This window comes from Micropterus dolomieu, linkage group LG05 (assembly GCF_021292245.1).
Source record: "Micropterus dolomieu isolate WLL.071019.BEF.003 ecotype Adirondacks linkage group LG05, ASM2129224v1, whole genome shotgun sequence".
In the NCBI taxonomy this organism is placed as follows: Eukaryota; Metazoa; Chordata; class Actinopteri; order Centrarchiformes; family Centrarchidae; genus Micropterus; species Micropterus dolomieu.
In genome coordinates, this window is record NC_060154.1 from 1,334,968 (window position 1) to 1,361,684 (window position 26,717).

Sequence of the window (26,717 nt, forward strand, 5' to 3'; positions counted from 1 at the left end):
CTGTGGCCAAGACTGAACGACCATCGTTGGTATCTTCACCTGAGGCCAATAGGTTACGTTTGTTGAGTTTCCTGGGAAGTGATGAAAGGACAGCATTGTAAGTGGGGGATAAGTGGTGGCGTAGACCCCCTCCTCTGTTCAATGACGGCTTCTCAACCCTGGTGTAGATGCTTCCTTGACACCTCTTTCAAACCATCCATCTTCTCTGTCTAAAATGTGCACCTGGTGGTCCTCAAACGAGTGTCCTCTGTCCTTCAGATGTAAGTAGACAGCAGAGTCTTGACCTGAGGAGTTGGCCCTTCTGTGTTGAGCCATGCGTTTGTGTAGTGGTTGTTTAGTCTCCCCAATATACAGGTCTGTGCATTCCTCACTGCATTGGACCGCATACACTAGATTGCTTTTCTTGTGTTTGGGTGTGCGGTCTTTGGGGTGGACCAGCATCTGTCTTAGTGTGTTCTTGGGTTTAAAAAACACAGGGATGTTGTGTTTGTTGAAAATCCTCCTGAGTTAGAAACTCCTGCATTTTAACAGCAGGTTTTTTGCTCATGTTCAAAATTTTCTGCACATTCAGAATTTCTCCCACATATCTGTGTTCTCTGACATGTTGAGAAAAAAAATAGAGATTTCAAAATAAATTTTTAGGCCAACTTGCATTCCTATACTCTGCTGTGCACTACGTTATTGCTGCGCTGGTAGTAACGCCTTCAGACCATTTGGAAAAAGAAACTAACTAAAAACATCTTAGATCAGGCAGAAAGCTCACCAAAAAACCAAACACTTTACCTTCAGCACCTAAATAAATGTAACTCACATTCCCAAATACACCAAGGCAGCGCCTCAGTTCATAATGCATGTCACAAGCTCAAGCTCCTATTATTAAGGATATTTTCCAATATTGATATACTGCATATGATAGAATTTATCTAAAATTACATGTTAAATAATCAACATGGAAGTACCCAAAACTGCCAATCCTTGAAGTGATTTTTTTATAAAAGTTACTTGTTTAAATTGCAGTAAGGCTGCCGTCACAGGTGGCCAGCCGCAGCAACCAGGCTTCATTCACTTCTCTTTGCCCATTTTGGGATTACCCGAGAGTTAGGCAAGTCATGGACTGCCAAGATGGCGACGGCCGGAGCCGCCCAAACTGAGCTTCATAATCGTTTGTCAGGAAACTATGGGTGGCGTTTTGGAGACTACGTCCATGTTTAACACAGTCTATGATCTACACATAGTGTTTCCAGGGGGGTAAGTGTTAAAGGGCTAATAAAAACCATGATAGACCGCACAAAATCATGTGACTGTTTTGGAGAATGGTAGTAAAACATGCAGTTAAAAGATGCGAGGGAGGATTGAATTGAGGGACACATGGCAGGAAGTGTAACTTCTGTGACCTTATGATCCCTAAAATTACATATGAAGGGATAAACATGGGAGCCAGGGGCTCTTTGATGTTAATTCAAGCTTTACATGAGCACATTACAGCAGAATTTGGACATTAACCAGGGGAGAGCTTCTTCCCAGAATAAATCATAAAACAACTCAACCAGAGAGCAGTGTGCTGGATGATGGGTATTATAAGGTAATCTTCTAATAGAGACCGAGCTGAGGGATAAGGCAGTGTAGGGTTGAGAGACGTTGCTATGTCGTGGGGAAGACAACTACACTGCTGGAACTTCTATACTCTTGGGAAATGTCAAAACATTCAGGCCTGAAGGAAATAATTGACTCGAAGGTTTAGAGAAGACAGCGCTATATTATTAAATCTTTATACGGTCTGGGCTAAAGAAGAAATTTGGTATACGTCTAAAGTCTGTGCCATATGTTTTGTAACTGTAGGTAACCGTATTTTTATTGTACTTTCTATGTGCTACTAACATCCTTGCCAAGACTTTGCTGTAAAATACACCATGAACTCCGCTCAGCCACATTCCTGGTTAAATTAAGTTAAACTACTAATAAATGTAGGGTGATGAGCCTCAAACAGTTGCCAAAAAAAAGAGGTTTTATATGCCTCTGAAGCACTGTGATAAGTGTCTAAAGCAACGGTAACAATTCTGTGAGACTGTATGTCTGCATGCTAACCATGCTCACAATGAAAAAGCTAACATACTGATGTCTAGCAGATATAATAATTGCCCGTTACTAGCTTTGTTTTGTGTCATCAAGCCAAAATTTGCTATTGCTGAGCCTGATTGGTTTAGTTTTGCAGGAATTTGGTCATGGTATGGTCAAAGAAAGAAAGAACGAACATTAAGCTTATGAGGGACATTATCAAGAGGTATTCACTGGTAGAAAATGGCCATATTTTGAAGATGTTGCTTGAAAGTTTCTTTGGAGGAGGAAGGAAATAACATGTGTTATAATATCCACATATTTAACCTACATTTTCACAAATACTTAGCAAACAACATTCACACACAATCGGAGCCTCTCTACACAAAACAATGACTCTTTGGTTGGGATTAGCTGAAAAGGAAGTTTAATAAACAGGAGAATAGATAGACGGCAGTGTGTGTGCGTGTGTGTGTGTTATTAGCTGGTACACTGAGCCATGAAACTGTGTGCGGCTGAAAGAGCACAGGCTGGACAGACACCCACAAACATGCCAAATATTAATAAATACACACGCTGAAAGCTGAGTACTCGCTTGACCTTAATTACATTATACAATCATGATCCCATACATATATTCACATACGCTGCTCTGTGTGTGTGTGTGTGTGTGCGTGCCCTCTTGCTGACCCCGTACGGTAGGATTATATTGAACGTTAAGCTGGCATTTTCCTCTCAATGGGAGAGAATCAGGACATAACTGTGAACCCTTCATACACAAAAAACACGGATACAGAGCTGGAATCAGGATGTGGTTAGTTCTAGTTTAGTATAAAGATTGGAAGCAAGGGGAAATAACTGGCTTGGCTCTGTCCAAAGTGAAAAAAGTGCCTACCAACAAGGGTTTCAACTAACTTATTTTTTATTACATTATTATATTACTGGTCAAAATACCAATTTCTCAATTCCCTGATGAAGCATGTGGTCTATAAAATGTCAGCAAATACTGTAAAATGCCCAACAAGCTCCCAGAGCCCATGACATCCGGAGATGTATTTTGTCCAACCAACAGTGCAAACCTCAATGATATTTAAGTTACATTAAATCATTAAAACCAAAGAAAACCAAAAAAATCACCTTTTGAGAGGCTGAAAACAGTTCATTTTCACAGTGTATGAGAAAAAAACCTTAAAAATACGTACATAAAAACACAAATTTTCCTATTAGCTTCTGTTATTAAAGGCTCTGCACTCTATTAAAAGCATATGGAGATGTTACATACATTATAAGCTACTATCACCAACCATCATAAGACCTTGTTCTGTTCAAAGACTAAAACTGGGGTAGAGCTGCAGACATAAATGTGACACATGCTTTCAAGTGGCTTTGTTGCAGTCCCTCATATCTGCCTAACGATCTGAAGCTCCACCTCCCCTCTTATGTATGCACTGACTGATCAATTATTTCTTCGTCATAAATCTGAATATTAACCCCTCTCCCTTTGCTTCACAACTTATTTATTTTTATCTACAATACACCATCATGGTCAAGAACTAAGTGATTAATCTAATTAATTATTTGTTTCAGCTCTTAAATTGACTTATCAACATGTATCTTGTTTAATAAATCCATACACAAACAGAAATGTAAAGATAAATATTTTTAGAGGGATATTTATGCTGGGACTATTTCTTGGGGAAAAACAGTTACAGTGCACATCGCAGTGCCAGGTTGTGTCTTTAAACCTGTGCTCACCGACCACATCTGTCTCCATGTGCTACAGACGCTACCCAGAGGAACTGGGCGGTTGGATAAAATGTTGTTTGTCAACATATTTAATGAGTGAGATGGCTGTTTAAACCATGTAGTGATTATACTGAGAAGATAAGATCTGTCTGAATCAGAAGGGGATTTCCATCATATGATCATCTCACAACTTAAAATTAATCAGAGCAGCACATTGCAATGTCTGGTATCAGAGACGGGGACTCGAGTTTGAGACTCGTGTCCGATTTAAGTCGCACACACATTGACATCAGACTCGACTTGAGACTCGTCCTCAAAACACTTCAGACTTGACTCGGACTTGAGTTGCGGGACTCATGAACAACGTTTATTTTTAGGAAACGTCTGATGAACGTGCTCTTATTCCGCTCCCTGTGGTACCTATAACCTGCCTACCTAACACGTAGAATCTGTTGCGCATCATAAACTTTGGCTTTAAAACTTCATACAACAAGACCCAAACAAAGAAGCAAAATAGGTTAGTAACCTGTGGTGAGTAAACACCACCAGCTCAGCATTGGCCATCTAACGTTAGCTTGCTTCTTGCTTTAGCTACGACTTACGAGAGGTTAACTCCAACCGCCGTACATTATGAAAAGATGAATGAGCGCTTGTTTACTTGCCAAACTTGTGGTGGTCGATTACCGTAATCATTGACATCCCGCTGGTTGCCATCACGTTAATTATTACCGTTGGCTAGAAAGAGGTTACAGCTTTATTGTTGATCATGTAACCTTACAGTTTGATTTAGTTATAACGTTAACTGGTTTGAGAGTCTGGGGGATGTGTTGACTTACAGTAGTTTATAAGCTGTCATTGATTGCATTGCACATTGCATGGTTGTGCTGTGTGAAAAACTAGTTGCAGGGTTATTGCTCATCATAACGTTACTGTTTAACTTATTTAATGTTACACTGGGTTTGAGAGCCTGCGGTTGGTGTTGACTTTCAGAAGTTAATGCTCTGTAAGTGAAAAACAGGTTACAGTTACAGAATTCCTTATAGCTATGCAGCCCGGATTGAACGCAGTAGATGATACAACATTCAGACTTGAGACTTGACTTGGACTCTAGATCAAAGACCTGTGAGCATCTCGGTCTGGTATAAAGAAAAGAAAAAACTCACAGTTGCAATGCAGGTCAGACAACAAGATGAAGGTATATTCACCATTAAGTCTGCATCGAGTAGAAATTAGTTTAAAGTATATATTGACCAGGTGGACCATTACCAGCTGTATCTGGCCGAAACACTAAAACACTGATTTTACAGTATAGAGGTGCTCTCATGTGTACGTTTGAACTCTGGACTAAACCAGCGAGAAAACACCAGAAGGAAGAATTTGAGCAGAGGACTATAATGATGTGAACAGAGGGTGACACGGTCAGCCACAACACGATGCAGCCAGCTTTCCGATGAAGTCTCTGAGCAATAGATTTCACTATCAAACCCTCCTTGACTCCATTACCAGCCAAATAAATTGCCCGAGAGAGCAGAGAGGGAACCAGAGTGTGTGAGTATTTGTGTGTGTGTAAGTGTATGTCGTATTCTCGCCAAGCTGCGGGCATGGTTTGCGTGCCTGGGAAGGAAAACAGCTCATAACAAAAGCAGAGAGAGAGGGCCAGAATGTGAATGGGTGTGTTTGGGAGTTTACAATCCTCCCAGTTTTTTTCCTACTGATTCTAGCATGCTGGCTGACAGATTGGCTGGACGAAACAGAGGCTTCACATGCAAGTCATGTGCACATAGAGAGCCAAGCACACAACACACACACACACGTTGTGCAGAGATGCTGAGTTGGAGCACTCAAGTGAAGCAGTACTGGTCGTATATTCAGAGTCCATTTGGAGAACATGGCTTGGAGGGCAACTCTCCTGAGAGGTCAATGGGCATCTTCACACACATGCACACACACACTCACACACACACATACACACAGTCACAAACCTCTGTTAAGGGGTTAACATACCGCCAACAGGCACTGTGGTAACCCTTGACCTCCACTAATGCTGTCTGCAGGGGTTGCAGGGGAGGTAATGGGTGAGAAAAATGCTCACACATGAACCTGACCTCTCTCTGTCCCCCTCTCGCTCTTTCTCCGTCTGCATTCATCAAACAAAGGGAAGCTCAGTAAGACAGTCACCCTGTCCGGCGAGTGAAACAGCAACATGACCTGAACACATGCACACACACCTTTAGCCATTAAATGACTGAACATCTCGATGTTAGTGCTAACCTGCCAGGTGCTGAAAATGGTATAAGAATACAGAGACTCCAGAATTACTGTATTCCAGGGCAAACTATTGTAATTCACAGTGCAGTGAATATGAATTTGCACCAAAGGTGTGTACCGCGATTACAGGTTAGTGTATTGCGTTGCTTAGGCTACAGGACAAATTATACATCCTAGCATCAAACATCAGCGGTTGTGAGTGGTGACTGTAATTGTCTCATTGGTTCTCAGCGATGTGACGTGTGATTCTGTCATTTTACAGATCATTTCAAAGATTATTGACTTAGTTAAAGTATGATGAATAATCAAATCAGTCAGTCAAAATCAGAAAGCAAAATATCCGATCTTGCCGTAAAATATCCTCTTGTAGTGTATGTTTAGGCAACAAACACTTTGATTAAGGTTAGCGTAAAAGAGGGTCTGGTTTATACAGAAAAAGTGTGTTTATTAACATTCAACCGAAACTTCAATCTGTCATTAAGCTTATTAAAGTTCTCTTGTTGCCTGAACCTAACCACAGAAAGTAGTCTGGATACTAATCAAAGCCATGCACTTTATTCACCCACCATCCACCCCAATAACAGCGACTCTGCAGTACATAAATGCAGCACTTCATTCAATCCAATAACCGAGACAGGCCTCCTTTAAGTCCTGCCTTTAAATGAGTGTATCATCATTTACATGTAACTCTTGTTACGTCATTTGCTATTTTATATTCAGACCTGTGAGTCATATTTAATGACTTCAGTTTGTTGATTCCAAAGTTAACGGACTGTTCTGGTTTGTCTCTCCTGGTCAGAGTTAGCTAAAATACAGAATTAATGTGTATCGTGGCTGAATTCATGCCTGCCCTTTTTAAGCAGATAATTCAAGACTCAAGATGATATGATTACATGCAAATAAGACACAGCGTGATATCCTGACAGAATAAACGAAGTTGGAGAACAGTGTTACATCAGTACAATATCCCACTCTGTTCCCCTGATTACAAAGCAAAAACAGAGTTCTAAAGCTTTATTCACCCCACAGACAGAGAGGGTTGTGTAAGAGAAGTTACAAAAGACACACTTCAAAGACAGCACCAAACAGCTCCCTCTGGTCCTTTTTTTGCTGTGACGTAAGCATGTCTGCTAACACACACACATACACACACCTATACGACACACAAGTAATCATTAAATGTAGCTTACTGACTTGATGTGACACACAGTGTTGGGGTAGTTACTCAAAAAAGGATTACACATTACTAGTTACTTTTTTTTAAATGTAATGCCTTACTTTAAGAGATCCCTCACTGCTGAAAGTAACAAGTTACACTACTAGTTACATTACTTAACACCTGTGATGCACAATAACAATATAAAGTTACACCTCATATATGCTCAGATCAACACAAATCCTTATTATAATGAGGACAAGCACAGGATCTGTCTTTTATGCTCTTTAATACTACAAAGCTGACAACAAAGCTGTGAACATCAGCCAAACATTTGTCAAGAGAAGAACAAGGCTAGAATATCGTACTATAATGCGTAGAACTTCATTGGAAACATTTATATTGTAAATAATGAATTTCATTGCAACACAACTTAAAATAGGTTGTCCTTCCAAACAGTGCAAATATTAATTTGCAGAAAATAATATCCCAAACAAATTAGACTCTGGCCCTCATCAAAATATCAGATGATGCTGAGACTTCAAAAGGAAGAACAGTGAGAGCGAAGAATTTAGAAAGTTGCGTGGTGCTGAGGACAGCCCCCAGCTGCTGTAGTGCAGGGATCATGCATAATATTCATCCAGCCAGAGGGAACAATCACGAACCGTTCACAGCGTGTCGGTCGTACTAGCGACACAACCCGTACTGGAGAGGGAGAGGGAGTGGGGCGGTGGAGCTTACAGGGCCAGGAGATGGTCAATGGTCGTTCCCTCTGGCTGGATGAAGTCTGACGCTCCGCATGATCCATGATAATAGAGAAATATAGATTAATGGCAATAAAGCTTACTGTCAATATTTTAGAGACCCCCCAAAATATCACAAATCATGCTTTTAGGGGAGCTGATGTCTTATTAAGGGGAGCTAAGCTCCCTCTGGTTCCCCCGTAGTTCGCACCCTGGGCAGGAGTCTCTCAAATCGTTTGTCAGACAACCTGTTCCTCCTCGCGAAAGAGCCTCACCACAGGAGCACTAGAGGGTATCGCTGTCCTTTTGCCAAACTAATACCATTCTTCCACCCCTCGAGAGACGTCTTTGGCAGCTCTGCAATTTCTGCGTCCTCATGAACTGGCGCTGGAGTTAGGTTTGAAAAGTGTTACGCAAACACGAACGAAAAAGGACGTTTGATTTATTTTTCTTTCCCCCTGTTATTTATTCACTACCAAAATACTGTCAACCATCGCAAATGAAGAAAAAATACAGCCAAATACATATTTAGAGACAATTTCTAACATGATGAAAGCATCAAATGAGCAAATGAGGACGCAGAGGCAAAACTGGGACACCCTGAGGAGGAGCTCTGTAAAATGTCGACTGTGTTTAGAATTTTTAAATCAATCTGAGCATGTCGAATGTGTTTGCTTCCCATCAGGCTACATTTTAACATTTGCATTTAAAAGATATTCAGAATCAGGAAACATCACCTCTCTCCAGCGTCTATCCCCAGCCCCTGACGAATCCATTCAATCTCCCCACCCAGCAGGGCAGAGGTTTATTCCAGGAATTATTGATCGTCCTTCAGAAATCATTCTGTCCTTTTGTGTGTCACCCACAAAAAATGAAAATCGAACAAATGACACCTATGGTGGAGTCTGATTTGTAGCTCTATGAACTGTGTCTGTTGTCTGTGATTGTCTGCTGTACTGCTTTGCAGTGAGTATTTCAGAAATACTTTATTGATCTTCCACCATACCTTAAAGCTGAAGTCAATGCAAAAGTATCTTAAGATACAGGTCAACTAAGGGTCAGTAGTCGCTGGCTCCAAAACTATTTCTGTCTATAGCATATAGATTTAAAATGTCAGAACTGTTTCTTTAAAGTCAGCATTTTTCACAAGATAAGGTCTCAATTGATGGTTCAGCCTCTTTTGATTTCTGTGAAGTGGTAATTTTGTGAATGCTTGGACCCTGGCAACTATTTCTAGGAAAAAACGCCTAAAATAATCCAAAATAAATCAGTAATATCTCCTCAAGCATTAGTCCTAGATGCATAATTCTGGTCACCTTTGAAAGGTCAGAAGCTAAGGAATATAAATCCATTATATATTAACATATTTATTTTACCATTACAGACTACATGGAGATGCAATACAGAAAACATGATATTTTCATCCTCGCCTGGTAAAAAAAAGCTTTATTTTAATGCAATAAACCATCAAAACTATCATATAGTAGATTATAATGCACCTGAATATCTTCTAATACACCTAGAATACAACTGTAACTGTAAATTTGATGAAAAGAAACTGATATACAACAGTTATTACACAAACTTTCAAAAATATACCAGGTGAATGTCCATGTTTTGGCCATATTTAGAGTTTAAATGTTCACTTTTATTGGTAGTTATCTTCAAAACATTATTTCTCTCCATACAACCACATTCCAAAGAACATAAAGCTTCCAAAACATTGAAATATTGATACAAACAGTCAATATATATGACCAAAAGCACTCCCATGCTTAACTGGCCCACAGCTTGAGAGCAGAACATCATACCTGTGGGTGGTCTTATTTTGTTCGTCTCAAGGAGACGAATTCAGACATATCCTGCATGTCTGTGTAGCTCCTACGGGTCGCCAGCAGAGGCCGATAAAGATAGTCTCCGCCAAATCAGACTCTTCTTCTCCACTTCAATCTGATGACACAAACGAAACTTAAGACTGCAGGCGATCTAAACAAGATGGCGGCCCGCCAGACGGTCTTTGTTGACACAAAGCGCCACTGTTTTTGGAGGGAAAACAGCTACAACTGCGAAAATCGATTATGCCACCCGTACCGGGTCAGTCTGTTCCCATGTATTCTCAGCTTGAGTAGAAATATATTTTAGGAACAAGATTAGATTATGATACTGGATATTTTCCTTAAAGAAGGCAAACTGGATCAAACTACAGAGTTTTCAGACACAGCTACCGTTACCAGGTCTGAAAAACAAGTCAGAACACCAACCAATCTGAAACGACACATTGAGTTGGATAAATAGGTGTAAGTGAATGATCATCACAACAAATAATTAACAAAGGGTAAGACCAACTACATATTTCCAAACTACCAGCATTTTGAAAAAAAAAACAAACTGAAGGAATGAACAGGATCTAATTTTTTGTTCAAAATTCAAAATCGTGAACTATGAACGTGAACTAGTTCATTTTTATCTGTGTGAACTGAACTTTGAACTAGGTCTTGTGGGGCGTGAACAGTGATAATGAAAGTAGGGAGGCCAAACAGACAAAATCTGTCAAAAAATCTGCATCCCATTGATCTTGAATGTTTTTAGCCATCAACATTAAAAAAAAAAAATTCTTGTCTTGTCTAAAGTCAGTAGGTTTATTTGAGGTACGCCATAATTTTGGAGGGAGGTTAAGATGAGTGCATAGCAAAACAAAGGGAAATATTACTTCTGATTTTGACAACTTCTCTGACCAAGAAGTAGCATGAATGGAAAGAAAAGAAGAGGACCTAAGATGGTACCTTGTAGAATGCCACAAGAGATTCTAGCTAAGGCAGATAAGAAAATGCCATTAAACTGAAAAGCTTCTGTCTCTAAGATAAATAAAATCAACCAGTCCAGGGGTGGGAAATTAATAATAATCATCTAATGAAGATGTTTGTGTTTAGGATGATCTACCTGGTGTTGGACAAAGCTGATATTGTCCTGGTTATGTCCTTGACTGGTCATATTTGAACCATAAATATGACTCTCATCTAATTATTAGTTCAGCACCTTGCCAACATCACCTCTGAATGAACCGCTGCTCCATATCAAAGAAACATAACCCCTGAGCAGTCACTATAAACACTGCTGCAACAATATGTCAATATAGACCATAACACCATGGCCTTCAACAGAGCAGTACAACCTTATAAACACACATACACACACTGTCCTACTGACAATTATACACACACATACACGCACTGACCCACATACAATAACCCTTAACGGACTGGCTTGGCCCTTGCAATCATTCATCCTCACGGAGCCTGAGTGATACACTAAAGACTCACATGCAGTTTAAAGCTTCATCTTTAGTCTTGCTAAAAAAACAAAAAAAACAACCTACAGCAGTCTCTATATGTCTGTGCTCAATAAACAAGACTGAGGTGAACATTTTAGGACATTCCTTAGACCTCAGCATCAGTTCTCAGACTCATGCTAAATGGAATGAAGTGGTCAAGTCCAATGTTTCATACAACTGGACATTAGGCAAGGTGGTCCAAGACTTAACAGCATTTGTCAAAACAGCATCACATAAAAAAAAACTGGTTCAGATGAATGATATCAGCAAAGAAATGCACTAGTATCACACCAAGGTTGCTGTTGGAGTTGACTAGGAGTATCAGGAAAATTTCCTAACACTGTAATAGCTGAAGTTGAGGGTAACTTGGATCCCAAAACTCCCAAAATGTGAAACTCAAGCTTCAAACGGTAGTCTGTAAACCAATGGGTGACATCACGATGGCTACGTCCACATCTTTAATACAGTCTGCGGTTCGATGCCATACTGTGATGAGCATGACAAGCGTCATGTGACTTTAGAAGGCTACTTATTGGTAGCATTTTTAACTTAGTTAAATACGGCTTCTCTGGAGCATAACTTTTATCAGATATGTTATGGCAGAAGGGGCCCCAGCTGAAGTGCAATTACACATATCATATTTGACAATGTTTCTCCTCTGGCCCAAAACCCTTAAGTCTAAGAAAGGATGTTGTTTTTCTAGACACTCAGAGAAATCATGCCGAGGTCTGAGAATTATCTGTACACCGTACAGTTCATATACCAGACGTGCCACACTCAGTTCATACCCTCCCTGCTCTCAGCAAAGCTGGAATCCAAGAAGAAAAACATCATGAAACCGCAGTGTTTTGTTACCATAAACTCTGTACATTCACAGTGCAACTGAAACTAAAGGACAGCAAAGTTAAAGCTGTTATTTCATTCTTCATGCCCAATTTATCACAGCAGCTTGGGCAAAAAAGTTTGTGTTTTCCACATTTTTCATAAACCAAACGTGTGTTTTCCGCTGCAGTTTGTGGTACAGTGGGGAAGGGAAAGAGAATGTCATGTTTCCAGTGTGAGAAATGTATGGTGATACGCATAAGAAACAAACTTGAAACACTTTGTCAATGAGCAGAACATTTTGAAAATAAACTGAATGTATTAGTGTTGAGAGACAGAACAGATAACCTTTGGTGTGACCCAATCAAGATCATATGTATGCTGCTATACACCAACAAATAAATATTACGTTTGCTAAGAGGAAGAATAAAAGATTGTGTGCATATGATGTATATCGATGGAAAAGGGAGAAAGTTTGTGTGTACATGTTTATTATCCGACCTGGTGCAGCCTGCATCTCCATGAGACCTCCTGTTGCGATTAGAGCCTCCAAGATCCTGACATGATGCTCTGGGTTCACATCCGCACTGTTGACAGAAACATAAACGTAAACAGAAGTTGTGGTGAAATTGTAAAGGACACCACTGAACTACACAGGTTTTGGCTACACACACACACAATCGTTGTTAGATCAATAATTCTTTGTTCAGTGTTGGTCTTTTCATGAAACGTATTGACAATCAAAAGCCCAAACAGCAGAATATGTGTGAATATGTGCCTAAATATTTGCAGACTGAAGTGTATTCCAGAACCATTTAGGACTAATAAACATTTCCACACACAAAATAAGCTAACATGGGATCTGCTTGAGATGGCATGGCATGCTATGATGCCGCCTTGCTCTTTATCCGCCCGTTGTGCACGTCAGAGGTGAATTGCTTGACCAGGCTATGCAAACAATCATTGCTTCTGACTCACTGAGTACCTCCCCAAATCCACTACATCTCCACCGCACACAAGGAGAAATTCCTCAGTAATTTCTGGAAAAACAGACGCAGGCGAGCTTGTGCAGGCTACAGAGAAACAAAAAAATACCATCAGCCTAGTTAATGACATTTTCTCAGTGTTCAGACATCCAGCTCTTAAACTGCAGGATGTTGATATTAAAGCTGAGCCAAATATCAGATTTAGTTTTCCTGTAAGCAAGGGCAGAGCTTTTACTACAGAAACCAGGTCTTTGTGCTGGATCAAGCCAATCTCGTTCATTTATTTCAGTTTGGTCATGGAAATGAGCGATGGTTGTTTTGTGGATGGAGTTAAAAAAAGTGCCACTTTTAATGTCCTATATTCAGCCAAACTGTTTGTTTAGTTATTTGGTTGTAGAAAGTGTAGGAAAAAATGGAAAGACCCTTTTTTTGCCCAAACGATGTGGGACTTTTTTATGCAACAAATGGAAAGAAATAGTTGAAATACTAAAGAGCATAAATGACAGTCCACAGCTGTACCTCTAACGGCTCTCTTTTTTTTTTTTTTTTATCATTTGTGGTTTCCATGTTTTGATTAAAACTAAAATTTTACATAATTCTTTAAGGACCACGAAACATGCACATATTGAAATATGCAAACATGATAAACCACCAGACTTCTTATCTTATTTTGAATTAGCTTTGTCTCTTAAAATCCTATCTTAGCATAAAAATATTTTAAATTTCCTGATACAGTTATGCTGTACTGCACCTCTCTAATGGTATCACGGCTTCTCCAACTTAAAGCTGCCCACCAGTATCTATGAAGTAGCAATATCGAAAAGGTTATTTAGAGCATCCAGGGCTCTGGAAATAAAAGTCACGTTCATTTCACCAACAGTTGGAGCACTTTAAGACTCAGATGGACAGGAAACGCTCCTGATTGAATCGTCAGTACAAAAAACGAAGTGAACAGTGTAACCTGGTTCTTTGATAAAAAGACTATGATAAAAAACTCGATTTTCCCAATCTCAATTACAGAGGTTAAAATGCTGTTTTTATATAGCTAACAGCAAGCCCACGCTAAAGATTACACTTTATTGTTACCTAAATAAATATTCAGCAGCTTCAAATTTGCCACACCAAACTGCAAACAATTTAAACCGGCAGCCATTACGTAAACTAGAGTTGAGCGATGTCTACAAAATTTTCATCAGATGATGTTTACACTACATCGGGATGGACGATGGCATCAGGGGGGCGCGCACACGGGGATAGCGGTCGTCTTATGTGCACGTGTTCTCTCGCACAGACTTCCCTTGGTTAAAAACTTGGTAGCCTATGATGTTACACGTCATAGGCTACGGAATACGGAAAAAAAGACGAGTTCTGTGTCTTTTAGGCGACTTTATAAAACGTACTGCTGATGGAGAAAGTAGACGGGCGGGACAAGCCGGTGTGTTTACCTGAGATGTAGGCCTCCTATGTGTCGGAGTGTGGGGAAAAGAGAATTCCGAGGAAGATGCGAAGCATATTTATAATTTACAATAATAATAATGTTCGTGGTGATTAAAACCTGCTTTCACATGGAGGTACCTATTATTTGAAAATTTCTGATTGTTCTTGCTGGGGGCAGTTTTACAGTCACAATGCCTGCTCAACCATCGATCATTATTCAGCCATCGCCGATGGACGATGGCCCAACTCTAACGTAAACCTGTTTCACATTATCTCAGAGACTCCTGTGTTTCTATGATGAAGATGAGTTACCCTGTCGCTCAGACTGATGCTGTGATTAAAAACCATACATATAACCCTAAATACCATACGGTGAAGTGGTGCTTCCTAGTGGATTGCCTTGCTTTCTTTATATGAACATCTGGAAATGTGTTATGTCTCTTATACCATGGCCACACAAAAACAAAGCTGTTTAATTTAAATCCTCAGTTCAATGTGTTGTAGTAGTCAGTGTAACCCATGGTTAGTTTGGGGCAGTTGACTAGCTGAACATTCAGTACTGCTGCTACGGTTACCTGCAGCTTGATACACCTTGAGCGTTGATTAAGAATGAAGGCTAAAGTGTTGAACTATGTTTTAGCTGTACCGGCAGAGGCTTTAAACGGCCACCTTCCAGCCAACTGAGAAATGTGTATCTTACATGACTGTGGTATATGGCTAAATATGTGCATGAAGAAATGCAATCAGGTAAAGTGTAAATGACTGAGGGACTGAATGAAGGGTGACACCTGTGTACCTCAGAGGAGAGTGCTTGAAGACAGCCTCTGCAAAGGCCTGTCCAAGCAGTCGGGGACCGGCCTGGCTGTGTTGGCTGACCCGGGCCAGATGTCTGCTGAGGTGGACCAGGAGCTGGTGGTTGGCCTGAGCGATGCTGGGAGAGTCCAGGATCCTCTTCAGCCTCTCTCCGCACTCCTCCACACTCTGACTCTCTACAAGACAAAAACAATACCAGAATGGTTTCTTTAGATTATTAAACCAGGTGAAATAAAGTTTCATCAAATGTCCTTTATCAGCCTTTATTTTCCTATTCATTTCTATCTCAGTTCAATTCAATTTATTTAGGGCTAATTCAAAATAAAAGTTATGTCATTGCACTTTTCATATACAGCAGGTTTAGACTCAACAATTCCCACCATAAAAACTCTTGTACAGTAGACTTATCCAGCCACAAACAAAGCACCTGTCCTTTGGCTGTATAGTGTATGTTTTCTATCCGAATGTGGAGATTTTCTTGCTAACCAACCAAAAAAGGTGTGTGAAGTAGACGAATACTCGAGAGAAAAACAGGATTACGTGTTTATAAGGACATCACTTATTCCCTTCTAATTAATCAATAATCCTGGTCCCACACAGCATTTTTTTCAAATTTAAGATGTTAGTCCCCCTAAATGAATGTCTAATATACAATGTACCATTATTGTGAGACACCTATTTTATTCTTTGTCTTTCTGTTGAAACTTATTCAATAAGGAAGAAGCCAAATCTTATTTTTTTCATTTAATCTGAAATATCTGTTCCCATTAGACTTCACCCTCTTTACCAATATGCTAATTTATCCTCAAGTGAACGCTGAAAGGCCGCCTACACAGGGGGAAATTTGCAGCCGTGTCTGACAGAGCAGATACGGTTCTGTTTTAATCAACCCAGCTGTTTACTCAGGCTGCGTAAAGGCTGCGATCTGAAGTGCATGTTTACACTTCAAATCCATGTGTTGAACTCTGGCACTGCCAAAATGTGGGTAACCTACACTCGATGTGCCTGAACGCATCCTGTGTAGATACGACACTGAAGCTGCTGCTTCTCTGCTAAAATATTGCTTTAGCTATGCTGGCTTTGTAAACATGATGGAAGTGTTTATGTCTTTTACATCTATAATTCTCTGACAATATGTACTTTGAAAAAGTACCCTAGAAAGTAGTAAGCTGCTAAGCAGCTCAGTTTGCCCCTGGTTCCAACATTATATTACATTCAGATCAATTGTTTTACAGAAGAAAGAAAGGCTTGCTGAATCATTATGTAACCAGTACCAGACAAATAGGATGAAAGTGCATGCATCTGTGTGTCTTATTGCTTGGTGAACATCTGAGCGGACACCTGGATGCCACATGTATAAACATCTATCACATTAAAAAACATTTCACCATTTTACTCATTGAACACAGAGTGGACGTCCCTGTTGTGCTGCCAGGTGAGCAGCACCTCTTTCAATATCCATCTGAGCATATAGCCAATTTGGAGAGATGTATGGCCACTGCAGGACATCAGTGATTTAAATTCAGACACAGTCCAGCAGCCAGTTGTTGGCCAGCTAGCCTGATAGACGCTATGGAAAAGAAGCGGACGCAGGGGATAATACCGCTCCTTATCTTGTATTTTGTTTATTTTTTTTAAACCTATCTAGAGCAGCATTAAACAGCTGACATAAGAAAACAACTGAGGGAGAAAAGAAAACGAGAAACAGTCAAGAAAAATAAATAAAAAACACAGCACAGCCATGAGAGCTGGAATTTAAATAAGTGACTTAAAGAAAAGCATCAAGAATAATTCTACTTGTGACAACCAGGAACAACCTAAAGTTGTTTGTGTGTGTGTGTATGTGGTGTGTGTGTGTGTGCATAAGCCAGTTACAGAATGTAGTTGTTAGTGAGAGTTGGACGGCACTTCCGCGCCACACCGACCCCAGCGACAGGCATCTTCTTATATTAACCAGGGTTCAGACAAAGGGCCGTGTTTGGAGAGGACCAGATGTATTGACAACTCACCACAGGCGCTTTACCATCACAAACAACGTGCAAACTAGACAACATCTGTGCCTGAGCCTGCTGGGTTTATGACTGGGGAAACTCAGTGGGAGAGCACAGACCTGACACTGAATGCCGTATGCATCAAGTCAATGTATTTCTGTCTGAATCTACTGTCTGTTCTGGGACTCCATTTGTAACTAAGTTCTTCTTTTAGATCTTGAACTACGTATTTATCAAGAGACTGCAAAGAGGAATTGAAGCCATAGTTTTCAAACCAAAATCTGATTAGGACTCATCATTGGCAAAATCTCAATCATATCAAGATGCTGATCAGACATTTATTGCACAGGTGTGCCTTAAGCTGGCCACAATAAAAGGCCACTCGAAAATGTGCAGTTCCATCACACAGCACAACGCCACAGATGTTGCAAGTTTTGAGGGAGCGTGCAATTGGCATGCTGACTGCAGGAATGTCTCCCACAGCTGTTGCCCGGGAATTGAATTTCCATTTCTCTACCATGAGCCGTCTCCAAAGGTGTTTCAGAGAATTTGGCAGTACATCCAACCAGTCTCACAACCGCAGACCATGTCTAACCACTCCAGCCCAGGACCTTCACATCCAGCATATTCACGTTCAAGAGACCAGCCACCCGGCATGCTGCTGCAACAATCGGTTTGCATAACCAAAGAATTTCTGCACAAAACGGTCAGGAACTGTCTCAGGGAAGCTTATCTGCATGCTCGTCGTCCTCATCGGGGTCTTGACCTGACTGCAACTTCGCACAGCTGTTGAAGAGGAGTGGATCAACACTCCACAGGCCGCAATCAACAACCTGATCAACTCTGTGTGAAGGAGATGTGTTGCACTGCATGAGGCAAATGGTGGTCACACCACATACTGACTAGTTTCCGAACCCCCCCCCAGATCCTCCAATACAGTGAAACTGCACATTTTGGAGTGGCCTTTTATTGTGGCCAGCCTAAGGCCCACCTGTGCAATACCCATGCTGCCTGATCAGCATATTGATATGCCACACCTGTGAGGTGGGTGGATTCTCTCGGCAAAGAAGAAGTGCTCACTAACACAGATTTTGAAAGATTTGTGAACAATATTTGAGAGAAATAGGCCTTTTGTGTTCATAGAGAAAGTCTTAGATCTTTGAGTTCAGCTCATGATGAATGGGGGCAAAAACAAAAGTGTATAATACTGACATATTGATTTATTGTTTAGTTAGTAGAATAGTTTGACATTTTTGAGAACATGCTTATTCACTTTCTTTCCAAAAAAGTGTCAAGTCACGTTGTTGAGACTTTCTAAAGTTGCAGCTCATGGCCACGAAATAGTCCATAACTCTACGTAAGACCACACCTAGCCTGTACACTGGATCACAGCTCATTGCATTAATGTGATTATTTTATGTAAATTTTCAAATATTGTTTTTAATATGCCTTATCTGCTCAGTAATTTGTGTTCGGGCCCTACGACTATCCGTCAATGTATCATTACCATTCAGTATTCCTGTATGTATTTTGTCATTATTCTTATTTTGGCAGTATGTTATATTCACAGCAACGGCTCAGCAATGAGGGCTACATAAGGAAGAATTGTTTTCTGTTTCTTTTCTTGGATCAAACATTTGTAAAAGTTGGCTTTGTGTTGCCTTATACCTGAGGTGCATACGAATAAGCCGGATCACGATAAGCACACGCATGAATAACCGTGAATATTCACCTCTTATAGAGTATGGATCTTTTACTTTGATTTCCCTTTCCCTTTAATATTATACTGTATTATCTACGGTTCGGTTACCAAAGACTGTACAGTAGGGTATTTTTCAGTTGTTGTGGATAAATAAATTGACCTTGGCTTGCAGCAGATAACGACAGGTCGAACATACAGGGGCAGTATTTGTGGAAAGAGCTAAACTGGACCACTGCTTGACATATAAAGGATGTACTGTATTGTACAGTGATTTGTGTGATGCAGTACTCTGCATGTGTAAATGCTGTATGTATCCATGTGTTAGAATGCTGATGAGTATTGATTGACTATGTGAGGTATTGGTGTTTTAGGCCCTCTGTACAGGAGCTAAAGTGTTCCGATCGATCCCAATAACTGAGTGCCAACACAGAGCTGGACGAACCAACAGAACAACTGACTGTAAATTTGACAGATGACTGATTGGATAGATGAAGAAAGAAGGAGAGAAAGGACTCCATTTATTTATGGCTGTTCCTAGTGTAGGAAAACCTCATTCGGAAATCAGAAACAACTTTATTGCCAATTAGGTTTACACAACCATGGCATATTCTAGTAGGTAGAAAATAATAAATATAAATCAAGTACTGCAGGTAAAGAATCATAAAAATTAAATAAAAAATAAAAATAATAAAGAATTTGGTCACCATCGCTGTTTACAATTTGTGCAGGGATGTGCAAAAATGCACTGTATGAGTTTACTGCACCGTAAAGGGGGGTGCTTAAGGGGGATAGAGTCATATGAGAGGTGTCAGTGGGGGTCCTGGACCTTGTTGATGAGGCTCGCTGCAGACGGAAAGAAATTGTTCATATGGTGTGAGGTTTTGGTCCTGATGGACCGCAGCCTCCTGCCGGAGGGGAGTGACAGTTTGTGTTCGGGGTGGAAGGGGTCAGGTACAATCTTTTCTGCTCGCCTCACAGTCCTGGAGGCGTATAGGTCCTGGAGGGACGGCTGACTGCAGCCACTCACCTTCTCTTCGGAGTGAATTATACACTGCAGTCTGCCCTTGAATCACAATGACGTTCATAACAACACAAATTCCAAAAAAAAAAAAACATAACCTTTCATAATTATAACATCCATTTTACTCCATTTGTCTAGATAGGGTCATTCATTTAAAAATAGTTCTCTTCTTTGCGGCCTACTGCAAACACCATTCCCCAAGGTCTACCATGAATTAAATGTCTACTATAACTCTGGGAATGGACAGGGAGGACCGGCAGCAGAGATTACAGCTAAAATGTTGGGAAAAAGAAGATATAAGCACATGTTACAGTGTATTTTGTATGAGCTTCAAGCAACTAACATTTTAACTTTCAGGCCCACAGGGACTGCGTAATGTGAAAATACTTTTTTTTTTTTTTTTTTGAGTTTAGTGATTTAGTCCAAATCCTTAGGATTATATCCTGGTTGGTTCGGCTACACCTGTTGTTATTGGTGTGAATGGAACGTGTTTTGTATTAATCCAGGTCCCAGAGTTTATTTCCCAACCTGTTTTTAATTTTTGGTATTAATCTGAATGCCCTGAAACCATATCTACATGTGGAAAACTGTCTCTTACATTAGCTCAACCCTCGAGCATCATTATTTCTCTCCTTCTCTTTAAAATTTACTCAGCCAAATGTCTGAATAGTGTGATAATGGAATAGTGGGTTTGTCTGTGTCTTTACTGTATATTCCGGTCTTTCAAATATGACTTGAGCTTCTCTGTTAGAAATGCAAAGAAGAGGAGAATATGATGCATCTGTTCACAGTGCAGCCAAACAAACCGTGGGCTGAGAGGATACATGATGTCATGTTCGAAAGACTACGCTCACACAGACTGCTGGACTGACAGGAACAATTAAATGACTATACATATAATTAATTACAATAGATACTATCAAACTTGGGTTTGATATAAGAAATATAAAGATAATAAATAACTGTTGAGGTGGACGTGGTTTAGCATTTAGCTGCAGTAAGGAGGTGAGGAAGTTGGCTCAGGTGAGCAGAGCCATGAAGGACGAATTGTCACAACTGCTGATCATTGACTAATTATGCTCTCCCTCTAAATGCTGTAGCCTGCTAGACCTCAGATGACTACTGACATCATGCAACACACACACACGCACACACACACAATGGGAAAGCTAGCCGTTTTGGCTATGGACTGTGTTTTGGAAGATATTTGTTGGGCTGTGATAAAGTCTGCATAGAGCCGGTCAGTGTGGGTGAGCCAGGCCTCGAGAGACACTGGTTGGTGCTGTAACAATCTTCTGTGTAGACATCTGTACAGGGGTAACCACAGTATCAAGACACCTGTGCTACAGTAACACTTAATTAACAAAAAATATAAATTTGAAATGTAGAAATGTTGACATTTTGAAAATGTAAAACATTTACAGGATCATTTTTGTTGCTGTCAAGGAGCAATGGGGAGCTCAAGGAAGTTCACGGACACTTGAGGTGTGTATGTGTTTTGGGTGGGCAGTAATGGATGGCTGACAATCTGCCGCAGCCTGATGGGGGTCATGGAAGTCACCTCTCTCCGTCTGCACATAGATGACCATCTCATACACACACACACACACACACACACTGTCCTCCAGCCTCTGTTATTATGGATTGAGGTTGACCTCACTGGTCAATAGAGGTCAAGGCTGGAGAGAGAACTTGGCCTGTCCATCTGGCCCCGTGGGACTCTGGTAGACTGGACAACTGGACAGGGGGAGGGGGGCTGAGAAGACGGACCTGGGTCAACAAGAGCACTGATACAGGAACACAAGAATTGTAACTTCCTTTGTAGAAGCTCTTCTTCAATGTAATTGCATTACACAAATTTTAATTTACATACAGAGATAATTAATAAATGACCCAATCAGATAATCATAAGAATGAGGTCAGTCAAAAAAAAAAAGAAGATAAAAATACATTACAAACTAAACTGTTGAATGCTTTAAAAACATTAAAGGTAAATAAAGTTAAGGTGCTCTCCAACCTGGGATGCAGGATCGTTTTGGACTCAATATTCTCACAGGGCAGAGAATTTGGTGATCAACCAACCAAAGCAATTCAAAATTTGAGGGAATATATCTAAGTGAAGGAGGTACATGTCCAGGTTCATCCCACGTCCAGGTGTATGGCTGTGTTATTGAGGATAGGAGAACATGCCCTCATGAAGAAAAAAGAAATTATAATTTTAATTATATATATATATATATATATATAATTATCAAATGTTGTCAGCCATGGTGTTATCTTGTGAGCAGAAGGCTCTTAGTGGTTTTGAGGGGTTAGGGCTGGGGTGAATGTCCACATACTTTAAAAAAATCAAAATAGGCAAATTACATTTTAAGAAAAAGAAATGATAAAGAAAGCTCTTATGAGATTAATAAGTGAAGAGTGGAAGTTGAAAATGTTTTGTTGATCGGATCCCTTTAGTCTCATTAAACACGTTTGACCTGCATCTCATTAACACAGACCCTGTCTGCATCAGGTTCTCTGCTGTGACGGTCCAGATGGACAGTGGTCAGTCAGTCTCACTCAGCTGGCCTTTATCCTCACAGACGATGACCTCGGCAAAAACCATTAAGGTTAACTAACCCTCGCAAAACTAATGAATGAGAAAAGACAGGGAGAGGATAAAAATAGGCATGGGGGAGGGAGGCAGGAGGTGAGGATAAATAATGAAGAAAACAGAAAAAAGAGCAGAGGAGAAGAAATGTAGAAGGTCTCAAATTAAGTTATTAAGATTAGTGACTCAGAGAACAAAGACAGAAGGAGGATGACAAAGATTAGGGGAGGCGTGAACTGTGATTTTCAAATTTAGAGATTAAAATGTCGAGGGACAGAGGAAGATTCAGGCTGCAACTTCCTACTGACCTGAAATCACACTGATTCATGTCTCCTTTGCAGTCATCATTACTTTAAAAATGGTTTATGGCCCTTTCACACATGTCAAAGCATCGCAATCCAAAAAAAATAATAAAAATAATAAAGCAGAAAAACAAAAGGCTGGTCAGAATGTTGCATGAACAGATGAGAGGAGAATTATAGGAGGATCCATCTGATACCAACAAATGTGACTTTTCTGTTAATGAACACACTGAAGATAATGTTATGACTAATTTGAGGGTTAAATGGAGTTTATGACCTGAGACCGTATAAAAGAAATGGACGTGGCCCATTGGTTTGTGGACTACTATTATTAAGCCTTGAGTTTGGCATTTTGTTTTTTTGAAACCAGAAGTGACAATATTTGGATGAGAGGGTGGAGCTGGGAGGTGTACAGATTGCTACGCCTGACAGGTCATTGTGGTAGAGACTTGTCAGTCACAAAGTTTATCGTATATTTTCCTCTAAATGGGACCTTAATTTACAATGAACAATTAAATGAACACCATGCTGTGTTGAAGAAGATTTGAAACTAGCGACTGAGACCAATAACTTATTAGGAGAGTGTTTACTGAGGGAATAAATCAAATGAGAAGTAGGGGAAATTATCAAACTTTTTTTTTCTTTTTGCCCCCTGCTGGCCATTAAAAAGTGTGCAGGTAAAAGGCACTTCCTCCTTGGCCTCACTTTTCAGATTGGGAGGTTGCTGTTGGGTTATGACACACATAAGCCTACATTTTTAAATTGATTTTAGGTTATTTTTTTAAGATTAGCTGCCAGATTTCATGTCCAAATGGCATCTTTTTATACGCATTTCCCCCAAATCAAGATCTTATGACTCCTTTTCAGACTTATTAGGGGGCAGTTGGGCAGAACTGTGTGTCTTGACTATAACAACTGTCCCACTGGTGGGTCAGGTAGGGTTGAAAAGGTATTTGAAAATCTTTTCCAACACTTGACATTTTATCCTTATTTGTAACAGTGTATGGGTATTTCCCATGACGAGCCACTGACTGGAAAAATGGACGCAGATCAAACAGATCTCTCTCCCAGAGAGCAGGATAGCCAGAGGAAAGGTAACAAATAAAAAGGAATGAGAGGGGATTTTTACTGTTACAACATCAACAAATCTCAGGGATTAGACTAAGATAGGACGGACTATAACTGTCTTTATATGAAGCACATTTTACTGATTCCATCCATATGGATATGATCACCGGATGATGAGCTGGGAGCACACATTTATAATGCAATTGCAAAAGTTCCCAGATGTACTGTTTGCTGATGGCAGTAGAGTTGGATATATTTAGTTTGAGTCATTCCTCTGCTTATTGACTACTAGCTGACTAGAAACATCCGATTATATACATGCAGGTGTACAGTGTGGCTATTATAATCGGATACTTCTCATTATTAGTCTGGTGACACGCTCATGCCAACTCTGTATGTTGCCATTGCACCCCACACGTCCCCAGGGCTGCAGGGGCTGCCAGTTCAAGCAGCCACTGTAAGTAATGTATGTATTGCAAACTGGGGCAGTCTGTTCGGACTTAGCTTGGAAACCGAAAGGTCGCTAGATCGAGTCCAGCCCGAACCAACGCCGCAGGTATCCCATGAGCAAGGCCCTGAACCCCGAACTGCTCCCCGAGCCCACTGTTCCTAAATAGGATGGGTTAAACACAACCTGTTCCATCTTCTCCCTATAGGCGCTACAGAGCACTGTACGCCAAAACCAACAGACACAATTATGGTTTCTTCAAACAAGTGATCACTCTGATGATTTCTGACCCACAGTGTCAGGAACAACTCCTGTGCAATAATCCAGCAACTCTGTCTCTAATCAACCACCTGTTTACTGGTCATCACTTATTATTTATTCACCATTCTCTATTTCGGTGCTGTTCATACTGTTATATTGTACTGTATATACATCCTTTGCACTGTGCTCCATCGCACTGTGTACATGCATGTATGTGTATCTGTATATCACATCCAACTCCGACACACACATAATAATGATAATATTTTACTCCTGCATCCTTTGTACTCTGCTCACTGCACTAATTGTCAATGTGTCTATATTGTTTTTTAAATTGAATCGGGTTGTACCAGAACAGGTTTACATGGTTTAATTTTCAAAAAACACTATATTTTTTAATCATACTGCACATTACTGCAGTTCCTCTTTTCAGTCCTGTGTCGTTTTAGCTTTCATCCCTGTGATGTCACAGGGGCGAAAGGGAAGCTGCTGGACTACAAACGAGCTGTATTCAGGCAGTTCAGAGCAGAGTTTTCCGTGGGAGATGGGAACTCCCTTTGGGCTTTTTCCACTTTGCAAACCTGTTACATGCAGAAAAAAGGTTTATAACTCAATAAAGGAGAGGGGAAAAAGCCACAAAGCATAATACCACCTCTTTAAAGTCCTCCTACTTTTGTTTTTTAACTTCACAAGTCTACAGTTTGATTGAAGTCCAGCCTTTACTTGCGTTACCTATTCGCGCCACTTTGTAACATGTGTCATAAGTCTCAACTAGTGAGTCAGGCACACCCTCAAAAACACAGGGGAAAAACACAGTGATAAGACTTCCGCCCGTGCCCCACCCTCCCTACCGAATGTCAGGCAGTCAATGGACATAAAGTTGTTCCTGTGATGTAGAGACAGTGCACAGTTAAAACTTTACTTATGCTGTTGCAAATTAAGTACCTGCCACTCTTGTTCCAGCCTAGGTTGCGAAGCTGGATCAGGAACATGTACAGCTGAAACGAAGCCCTCGTTCCCAGCTTGTCAGGGATCTCATTACTTATCCTTGCTGTACAAATTAAATGCTTCAGATCTCAAAACCAATCTTATAATACCCTCTGATTTCACAGAAGGAATCCCAAGTGCTCCTCCATGTGACTCCTTCCTAAATAAGAAGTTCAGTTTCAGTGGCCTTGACCTTGGACGACCTGCACAAAATACTTGATGCATCCTTTCAAAGTGGTTTATCCTGACTTAAAATGTTTCCATGAATAAGTAAAATTAAAAAGAGCTGTCACTAACAGGACGAGAACCAAGAGAGAGAGAAAAGCACTTACATAATTGAGGGGGTTTTCAGTTGGAGATACTGTTGAGGAGCTTTGCCAAGTAATATTTTGGGAGGAGGTTGCAGGGAAGCTGGAGCGAAACTCCCTGCAAGCGCAGACGATGCCTCTGTCCTTGCTAATACACACTCATATGTCCATGTCCCTGTTTAATTTCCACAGACTGGCACCCTCACCACCCACGCAAAGCACAAAATGCCGAATGTCAAGGTAGTGTTCATTAAGAATATATGAGTGTCCCTAAAAACTGGAGAGAGCAGGAGCCTTCTGGTCAAGGTGGGCGGCAGATGAAAGGGTAAACAGGCAGGTCAGCTGCACAATAAATGAGAAAAGAGAGAGAACCTAGCACCAAGCAATGTTTCAGCTCAGAGTATATAATCCTGAAGCTGTCAGGAGATTAGAAAAATTTGATGCTGATGAGAAGGTGCAGCCTTGTCGTCTTTACATCCAGATATGGCAGAAGTCTGTCAGGTGTGACGATTGATGATGTTCATGCCAAGTGACAGAGGCAAGAAAAAAAACACTCTGAGCTCCATAGGTGCACTCTGCCACTTGTTCTCAAGAAAATATTAACACACACACACACATATATATATATATATATATATATATATATATATATATATATATATATATATATATATATATA

At 40.4% G+C, this 26,717-nt stretch overlaps 1 protein-coding gene across 5 annotated transcripts in view; it reads right to left on the minus strand.

The window, feature by feature from the left end:
- Positions 1-26,717, minus strand: part of LOC123970982 (phosphatidylinositol 3-kinase regulatory subunit gamma) — a 229,606-nt gene that overhangs the window by 97,836 nt on the left and 105,053 nt on the right. For all 5 annotated transcript variants that reach the window (XM_046049445.1, XM_046049443.1, XM_046049444.1 and 2 more), the window contains 2 exons: positions 15,341-15,533; positions 12,623-12,708 (listed from right to left, as the gene is read on the minus strand). In XM_046049445.1, coding sequence (XP_045905401.1) covers positions 12,623-12,708; positions 15,341-15,533 — 279 coding nt within the window. The remainder of the gene's footprint in view (positions 1-12,622; positions 12,709-15,340; positions 15,534-26,717) is intronic.